The 10,015-nt window shown below is 41.7% G+C and overlaps 1 protein-coding gene across 1 annotated transcript in view; it reads right to left on the bottom strand.

Annotated features, from left to right (window-relative positions):
* Window positions 1-4,361: 4,361 nt before the first annotated feature.
* Window positions 4,362-10,015, bottom strand: part of LOC103482389 (SH3 domain-binding protein 4) — a 28,366-nt gene continuing 22,712 nt past the window's right edge. The window contains exons 4-5 of the mRNA XM_008438520.2: window positions 8,279-8,467; window positions 4,362-7,350 (exon numbers count right to left, since the gene is read on the bottom strand). Of these exons, the coding sequence (XP_008436742.1) occupies window positions 7,126-7,350; window positions 8,279-8,467 (414 nt within the window). The 3' untranslated portion in view covers window positions 4,362-7,125. The remainder of the gene's footprint in view (window positions 7,351-8,278; window positions 8,468-10,015) is intronic.

Genomic DNA, 10,015 nt, shown 5'->3' with positions numbered 1-10,015 from the left:
ACATGATCCTCACAGTCCTGCCTGCTGTGTCCAGATGACAGTGGGTTTGTTGAAGCAGGTGTATGATGACATCATCATCTCCATGGCGATAAGCAAACTGCAGGGRGTCTTGATACGTCCTTGTCTGCATGCTCAGGTGAACCAACAGGAGTTTCTCCAGGACCTTCATGACGTGGGTTGTCAGGGTAACAGGTTTATAGTCGTTGATGACTGATGGCTGAGTTTTCTTATGTACTGGAACCAGGCAGGATGTCTTCCACAACAACAAAACCTTTTCTTGGGTCAACCTAAGGTGGAAGGGTTCCTGCAGATTTCCACAGAGCTGCTTTGCAGTTTCAGGCCCTCAGAATTTTAGGGCTGACACCATCTGGACCTGCAGTCTTGTTCCGGTTCAGTTTCTCCAGCTCCCTCTTCACCTGACTCCTGGATACAGAAAAGTGGGAGGGGGAGACAAAGAGAGCAGCAGCATCTCCTGATTTGGTTGAAGACAAATCTGTGGAAACAAAAGAATCCATGACTGAGGTGGAAGATGGGACATCTGAGGTTAGACAGGAAATTTGTGAGTCAGTTGGGTTTGGGATGTCTGTATGGCTGGGGACAGAAGAGGATGATGAGCTTGTTGCAGAACTAAACCTGTTGAAGAATGTGTTCGGCTCATTTGATCTGTCCAGACTTCCATCTATCTGATCCTGATCTCTGATATTCTTCTTCTGCAGTTTACTCTCCAGCTTCTTCCTGCACTTCTCCTTGTTGTCTCTAATCCTGACTTTGAGCTGCTTCTGCATACTCCTCAATAACTCCGTCTCGTTCTCTAAGGACTCTTTCTTCTTGTTTAACATTTCCTTTAGGTCACATGTGATCCAGGTCTGGTTACTAGGGAAGCATCTGACTGTTCTGGTGAGGATGCTGCTGTTGACACAGAAGTTTGTAGTCAGTCATACACTCAGTTCTGGTGTGACTGAGTGTGACTAGAAAAGTTCAGTCAGTTACTTCAAAACCAACCCTGTAGGGCTTCTTCTGCTTCTTGTGACTATTTTCCAAGTGTCTAAGCCAGAGATTCATATTCATCCCAGAGGAGAACAAGACTGTGATCTGATTTCTGTTGAGGATACAGGGCTGATGAATACAATCAACCAAACATTTATTATAGTGAAATAAAGATATCTTTGGAGATCAACACTTACAGCATCCCATCATGTGGTGCAGCACAGTGGGCTGTTGTTATGACCCAACTCAGAAGTCTGCAACAACAACATGGGGGACACAACACCAGAAATCACTTTAAGCCCTTTAAAGGCATTTATTGTTATAATGAAGTTTAGGGGTACTTGCATACTTCCCTGGAACGGCTGCACCGACGTTTGCACCCATGGATCTGGTCATCCTTCAGGTCCAGGTCTTGTTCAGACATGTACTGACTGGCCCCTGCAGGTCCAAGTTTCTGCTCCCGGGTGCAGACCTCCATCAGGTCAGACGCTGCCTCCTTATGAGGTCCATCCAAACCTCTGAACTGGCTCCCACACAACTGCGTCCCACACCGTGTCAAGCGACCGACACGCTCCACGCTGCCTGTGGATCTCTGGCGTCTGCCATAAATGRAATGAGCGCTCCTTACATACATGATCCAGGTGGACACGTGACATTAAGCGCCTCTCATATCATGACCTTAATGGAAGTACAGCATAATGCGGGGGTCGTCACACACATCGCATCACATGCGTTACTGGCAGCAGCTGAGGGGGGAATGAAAACAGCTACCAAAATAATACTGGTTAATTTGTAAATAATAATATACATACACAGATTTTATTGTCATTCAGTTGTACATTTAAAATCTACATATGGGGTGAAATTGTTGGGATTCCAGGGTTTTGGTCTCTGTGGGGTTTGTTTGCACTTTTTTCAGTTATCCACCAGAGGGAGCCAGGAGACCGTCTCCAGTTGGAGGGCGTTGTCCCAGGTGCTGATCACTGCAGAAGGGGGAGAAAGGGTAGAAGGGGGCTTGAGCCCCTGCCCCTTTTATTCTTGATGCCCCTAGTGCCCTTTTTGAGTTTTTTTATATATATTTTTTTATCTGTATGTCAGAAGGCCTGCTTGTGTCCCTAAGCAATAATATGTAGCTAAATATAATAATTTAGCAAAATAAACTAGTCTGGCTGCCCTGAGTCTAATAATGGCTCTCAGAGCCTCCATGTTGTTCAGACATGTCGTTTCCCCCCTGAAACCTTTCCTACTAATTACCTCAGCATCACTAACATTTTTAAATATAGATAAGGTGAAGTCTGTGAGAGGTCTGTTTACAGATCTATGCCTGTTTTCCTAAATAAAATGTAATATTAACGYCATGTTCTCATTAAGTTTGTGTACACACATTTTTATAATATAATAATATAACATAATAAGGTAACGCAAGTAATTCTGGACAACATTGTAACCAGGCTGCCTTTTGCAGCTGGATTTACAGTGGAGACGAAGGTCGAGGCAGAGTAAGGTGGAAACAGCAAAGGTTTATTCTTCACACTCAGCATCAAGAACCAAAACACACAGATGAAACTGCAGCTTTAAATAGTCCCAGCAGTGAAGGACYAAACCACCTTTCAGCCTTTTAAATCACAGGGGATCTCAATTGACCAATTTCCACCTATATAAATAAATAAAATACATTTTACCAAATACAAACACATTTCTATTTACTTARTTAATAAAGTGCTCTTAAAGTGATATACAGTGACTTGAGTAAAAATAGCTCCAGTAATGTCYGTTACAAATCGTCTGCCAACAAAATTTAGTTCAACACCAGTGCTGAAACTTTTAATGCTATGTTATGGTGTAGACCTATCAGACCAAAAMATKTATTGATTTCTTAACTTTGATTCATTATAAAATCAACACAAATGTGCATGTAGATGATGGTTGAGCCAATATTGATACAGCATCAGTTATGGTTTAAACTCTAACGTTGATTCAACCACTTTCAGCATCATTTCAGTATCAGTCTTCAACGTGGATTCAGTGTTTATAACTACATTTCAACGTTGATTCACTCATATTTTGCTATTTGGGGAACTACTCCAACATGCCACCCTGAGCAGCGTAATATGTAATGTATACATACTTGGATATGTATATCAAAAGTGAGGGATTTAACTGAGATAGATCACTGCTTATTACCAAAAATCTTAAAAGCAGCTGATGATCAAGTCTGAAACCCTCTGAAAAGTGTTAATATACTTTGTCCAAAGCTTSAGACTYGTCTGTCTGAGACGATATGACTAGAAAATGAGCTCGGTCTCAATTTATTACCACACCTTGTGTTTGATAACCTGGTACCAGAGGAGCAGTGGATGCTCCTCTGTTAGGAAGGTGTGAGATGTTTCAGGATAAAACTGTTCTGTTTGTTTCTTTTGTTGCCCTCCAGCTCCCACATTGTTCATTAGCTGGACGTCCCAGCGAAGGTGTGAACGCAGAAAACACATTACAGTTATTGTCATGTATTGTGTGAATCTTGATATTTTTCTCCCTTTGCATGGGAGCCAARGGAGGACATTTGCATGCCTGGCTCAGGAGGTTGCCATGGTGTCAGTATTTACAAGAAGAGGAATGCCTTTTTTTCCTGTMGTGGTTGTTTTTGCCTCCTCCAGCAGCTCGACTGAATTGAAAAGTTTTACTTGTAGGTGTTGAACACAAGCCTGAATATCATAATGACAGAAACATATTATATGACGAGGATGCGGGCAAATAATGCTAGAAAGGAAGATGTTTCTGATCTGCTACTGATGATWAAAAAAACAACTAAAGTGCAGCAGAGGAAGATCTATAATGTGCAGAAACGGTGGAGAGGCAATTATGACAGACAAAGTTTCAGACAGCTGGTTTATTGCAAATGCTCAGGTTTTGAGGATTGGCCACGCCCACATGCTCTTATCTACATAAGGAAAACACATAACTATTGACCTTAAATGCCTCAAGACGTTGAAAGCATTCGATGATTAGTGAGTCTGAAGTCGATATGTCAAGAACTGTAGGAGTTCACTCAAATACAATGTATAAAAAAGACAAAATGGAGGCTTTGATCCAAAATGGGGCTGCACAGTGGCGCAGTTGGTAGAGCTGTTGCCTTGCAGCAAGAAGGTTCTGGGTTCGATTCCCGTTTGCATGTTCTCTCTGTGCATGCGTGGGTTTTCTCCGGGTACTCCGGTTTCCTCCCACAGTCCAAAAACATGACTGTCAGGTTAATTGGTCTGTCTAAATTGCCCCTAGGTGTGAGTGTGTGTGTGCATGGTTGTGTGTCCTGTGTGTCTCTGTGTTGCCCTGCGACAGACTGGCGACCTGTCCAGGGTGACCCCGCCTCTCGCCCAGAATGTTAGCTGGAGAGGAACCAGCAACCCTCCCGACCCCACTGAGGGACAAGGGTGTAAGAAAATGGATGGATGATCCAAAATGGCCAACTTCCTGTTGTGTTTGGACCATCGCTCCAAGAGACTTTTTTTGTAGGTCCTGTCAAGATACATATATGTACCAAATTTCATGATTGTTGGTCAAAGCATGGCTGGGGGCTAGGAGCTGATTTCTAGGGGGCGCTGTGGATATAGAGCATCTTAGCCACGCTCACTTGCAATTGCATTAAGTCATTTAATGACATGCTGGGGACAATTTTAGGCAAGGTTTGGTGAGTTTTTGAATATGTTTCGGCCTCTAAATTTACAATTTTGGGTGAAAAAAAATAAAAATAAATAAAAAGACGAAGAAGAAGTTATTTGCTGCTTTGGCCTAAAAACATGTCAGACCTCAGGACTCTGGGGCCAACACCATCTGGACCTGCAGCCTTGTTCTGGTTCAGTCTCTCTTCACTTCTAGGTACAGAAAAGTGGGAGGGGGAGTCAAAGGTCGCAGCAGCATCTCCGGATTTGGTTGAAGACAAACTTGTGGAAACAGAAGAATCCATGACTGAGGTGGAAGATGGGACATCTGTAGTTAGACAGAAAATCTGTGGATCGCAGAAAGGTGGGGTGTCTGTATGGTAGAGAGCAGGAGAGGATGATGATGATGATGATGATGATGATGATGATGATGATGATGATGATGATGATGATGATGATGATGATGATGATGATGATGATGATGATGAGGAGGATGATGATGAGTTTTTTCCTGAACTGAACCTGTTGAGGAATGTGTTCATCTCCTTTGCTCTGTTCAGACTTCCATCTATCTGATCCTCGTTTTGCGGTAATCTTCCTCATCCCTGACCTCACATTTCTGATATTGTTCCTCTGCAGTTTATTCTCCAACTTTGTTTGTTTGCAAAATAAGTTACATCATGTATTTTGTAGCAGCAAGTGTTAATGACAGATGGACCGATCCAAATATGCATAAAGTGGAATTAATTTTCCCTTTAGTGTGCTTCTGAAAAATGTTGCATTTTTGAAATCTTTATTTTATTATATTTGTTATTGAAAAAAAAATACACACTTTAACAACAAAATATAAAAAATAAAGGGCCAGCAGTTGGTAACAAAGTCAACATTACCCAAAAGGTAAAACATACATGAAAGCTTTCTGATCGTGGCTAAGACATTACGTAACATTCATTTTTTTAACTTCCCAACACAATGGCAACATTTTTTTGGCGAGCAGGTTTTTATATGACCCTCCATGTTTTTGAAAGTCTTAATTTTTACCAAAAACAACATSTGCTTGTAAATGCAAACAGCCAGTTTACAAAATAACTGTTAAGAGTGGACAGCAGGCTGTAGTGCTGAATGTTTGCACCTATTTGTCAGGGGAGCAGAGGCGAAGACTCAAAGAAAGAAAATCAACTGATAAAGAAATGCTGCGAATGAACGTACAAGAATGCTGTACAGTAATCATGGACAATACTAAACACACTGTGCAGAACAGTGACTAAACTGCATCTTTGGATAAACTCTGCTGTAGTGGGCTGAGACATGGCATGTTCTTGTTCTGATACTTTTAACACAGTGAAATTTGGTTTTAGTCACATCAAAGTCTCATTAAAGCTAAAAATTAATTTGGCCCTTTTTAAAAAAAAAATTATAAATTAATTTTGATTAAGGTTTTGACATAGTCACTSTGGAAACTGCACTACACCAAAGTGAGTGCCCATGGCCAGCAAGGTTACAAAAGAACTAAATGTAAAGCGCTGCAGACCTTGCTGGCCTCAGAGTTCATGTGAGCTTCAAGGTTTCTAAACAAAAATGCCACAAACCTGGGTCATGCATTTGCTAAAAAACAAAACAAAAAAAACATCCTTATAATCCCAAAGTCTGCTGGAGACCAGCCAGTAAACACTAAAGCCAGTGGTAAAATTATTGTACAACCTGTATCATCTGGTCAAAATCTGACAAAGAACTGCAGAAAGATAAAYGTYATGTTCTGGTCAAACTCTGGACTGAAATCTGATTGACCCATAAAATAGTTAGTTCAGGCTCACAAAACATCCTATGAAACTGTTGTATTAAAATCAACAAAAAAAGGAMATTTTTAAAGCAAGTATTTGAATTCTCAAAATAGAGCTTCCTCAACCATCACACCGACGCCTTCAAACAGAAAGAAGTCACTAACTTACAAGGACAGAAATGGTTAAAAAAAAGTAATTTTGGCACACTCACAGTCACAAAAGCAAACCACCAGAAAAACCTTGAGCAAAGTCCTTAAACCGGGTCAAACCTTGTTGCAAATGATGACTGAATAAATCATTTATTAACYTTTCCGTCTTCAATCCCAACAAGACAGAGTGTGGCTGAATATCTGGATGTCTGAAGTAAGAAGGACCATGGCAGAAAAAGATCATTACGGTTTCTTCATGTACATATAAAATACAGAGCGAGACTGTAACACGGATCTAAAAAGTCTTTTAGTTCGAAAAAGTGATTCTTCAATTTGATACGCAGTTCTTCACCAAAGSTTTTAAAGTGTTGCTCTACAAAAAGGCTTGTGCTACAACTAGAGTAGAAAAATACTTACATGTGCAACATGTTATTCTCTGTAGTTCAMGTGAGCTCCATGTGTGTCCTGGGGAGACCTCAGTCCGTTTGGATCCCGCCGGGCAATGAACAGAAAACACAGGCATTCAGGAACGGTCAGCTGATGTGCAGCTCAAACTCAGAAGGCTTCGTCATCCTGAGAAGTGGGGCTGAAGGCGGAGCTCCGCAGGATGTCCAGGCAGTTGACCAGGATTAGCGTGCCGGTCAGGTGCTTCCAGCGCTTGGTGATGGGGCTCTTCATCTTGTCCAGGCCCATGTGGAGCTCCTGGATCACGTCCCGGTAGCTGTCGCCGATCTGAGCAGCCCATGTGACCAGGAAGTCATACGCTGGCTTCCACATGGCCTGTGGACACGAAATGCAAATGCTGCATGATCTGTTAACCGTGACTCCTGGCTGGCAATGACTGAGAAAGTTTTCATACCCATTGAACGTTTCCACATTTTGTTCCGATCAAATCAAGTAAAATCAATCAAGTCTGTAGAAGCACTACTGGAATTACAGCTTTGAGTCTTTTTACACATATAGACAGTCAAATTCTTGCACATATTTTTTTGGATGGAAAATATTTGGAAACTTACTTACGAAGTTTTGGAAGATAATCTTTCGTATCGACCTGGACATAACGTCATCCATCTTTTAACTGACCTGCTTTCTTGTTCATGCCACAACATAATGCTGCCATGATCATATTCCACCATGAGCAAGAGGAAAAAAATTCAACTTTGGTCATATCTGACCTTTTTCCACAGGTTTGCTCTGTTCACTAAGTGGCTCGAGGAAAACTGAAGAACAGACTCCTTTATGTTTTTCCTTGCATAACATTCAAAACACATGAAACCTGTGATATCATTGTAGAATTATGCAATGATAATATTAATTGCAATTATGCTACATTATGTTCACTCTTCCTGTCTTTCTATGTCATCATAAACAATTCTTTTTTTTGTTTTTTTTTTACATATTGCATACTTTTCCTTTTAACTTTTACTGGACACTAAGCACAAGTGCTTGGGTTAAGCAAACTATTATCAACAGAATAAATCTGACTTTAACTCATTGAAACGCTAATGTCCTTTAACTGGCCAAACATTTACTAGCCAGTAGAGTTTAAATAGATGACACTTAAATTATTATGTCTCATCAACTATCCACATCTTTTTTAAACTCTGTTGCAAACCTTCAACAGAATACATCAAACTTTGTGTCTGAACTGAATGTGAAAACATTAAATGGATGCTTTAGCAATGACAACAGGCTCCAACAGGCCTACTTCGTTGTCCACTACGCCATGCTTGTCGCGGTGCGGCGCCTCAAAGGCGTCCATCTGCTGGCGGGAAACCTTGGACAGCTTCTCGGCGAGGTCTCTCCATCGTCCGGCCACCTCCACGGCGGTGGTCAGGAGGACAAAGTCCATGACAAGCCTGGCCACGAGACCCTGGCAGTCCATCTTCAGCAAAGCCTGCAAAGAAAACAAACAGCTTCAGACTAAAAAAATTTTAAAAATCTGAATAAAGTAGGTTTAATGGAGGCAAATTTAGTAATTTCTCATTGCTCGTAAAGATATTCTTGAAAGGAATAACATTTCATCTTTATCAAAATATAAAAACTCAGTAAGTATTCTTTTCAAATAACACTCAAAAATGCCCCTCTTTCCTAAAAATACTTCCTCTGACCTCAACACAGACGGGTCTCAGTGACAGAGATGCAGTCACACAGTCATTATGCTCCAACTCAGCAGAGCAAAGGTGACTTTAATGTTCTAATTTGGGCCTTGACTGAATGTGTAGGAATGTGTGGAATGACAGGATATGAAGAGAGAGGATGAGGGAGGTGGGGTGGGGAGGAAGGGGGCGGCGAGTGAGGAATGTAAACTCCACGCTCCAAAAGTCTCACTCGTTCTTGAGATGAGACAAGGCCAGAGAATGAGATGGTGTCAGCTGTGAGCCAATTGGGCAATAATTTCTGCACCGCAGGAATGCCGAGTTAAGAGAAACCAAAATGAAGGGCAGTTCAGACACGAGTCTGTCTATCAGTTTCACTGGTGGAGCCAAAGATTGTTTGTTTGCCTCTGGATCTGTGAACATTGAGGGGGAAGAAGAAGTTTGCTTCCTTACTGGATAACAAACAGGAAAATTCTGCCAAAAGTAAAGTGAACACTTCCTGCTCCTGCGTTAAGGTTTGTTGTTGAAAACTAGAACTAGTGCTACTGAGTAGTGCTAGTAAAATTTGTCTGCCAAGCACAGGCAGTCTGACAAATTCAAACAAATGACAGCTTTGCAAATCTGGAGACTGAGACAGTGCTTATTTGCAAAACAGCTCAAGCTCAGTCAGAATGCATGAAGTGTGTGTGAACATACATTTTCAATGTCTGCATGTTTCCTTCCAGGATTTTCCTTTAGTTTTAGCTAAATTGCCAACTACTATGACCACCTCCCCTGTCCTTATACATATTGATTTTCTTTCATTACCTTTTCACTCAACAGAGCTGATGGAGCTGGGGCCTCCAATATTCAACACAACTGACTCTAAACAACTAACAGGTGTTTTTTTCTTCTTCTTTTCTGAAATAAATGGTATACACAAAAATCCTCCGGGAAAGGAAAGCTCCTTTCCTCTGCCATGACGCCCTGTTGTAAACAGGGGCGTCGTGGCAGCCATCTTAAAAGGATTATAAATCCACCACTAAGTGTGCACACAGTCAACGCAGATAATTGCTGCATAAGTCAGTTTTGTGAGCTGTCCCTGATGTGAGTTCTGCATTTTATTTAATCCAGCAGTAAAGCGAACAGATTAAAGTCACTGCGACAGACTGGTGACCTGTCCAGGGTGACCCCGCCTCTGGCCCGAAACGTCTCGCTGGAGAGGCACCAGCAACCCTCAGGACCCCACTAAGGGACAAGGGTGTAAAAAAAATGGATGGATGAATGGATGGATGGATGGATGGATGGATGGATGGATGGATGGATGGATGGATGGATGGATGGATGGATGGATGGATGGATGGATG

Source organism: Poecilia reticulata, linkage group LG2 (assembly GCF_000633615.1).
Source record: "Poecilia reticulata strain Guanapo linkage group LG2, Guppy_female_1.0+MT, whole genome shotgun sequence".
NCBI classification, from domain to species: domain Eukaryota; kingdom Metazoa; phylum Chordata; class Actinopteri; order Cyprinodontiformes; family Poeciliidae; genus Poecilia; species Poecilia reticulata.
Note: the sequence above shows the minus strand (reverse complement) of the source record. Positions and strands in the feature narration are given on the sequence as shown.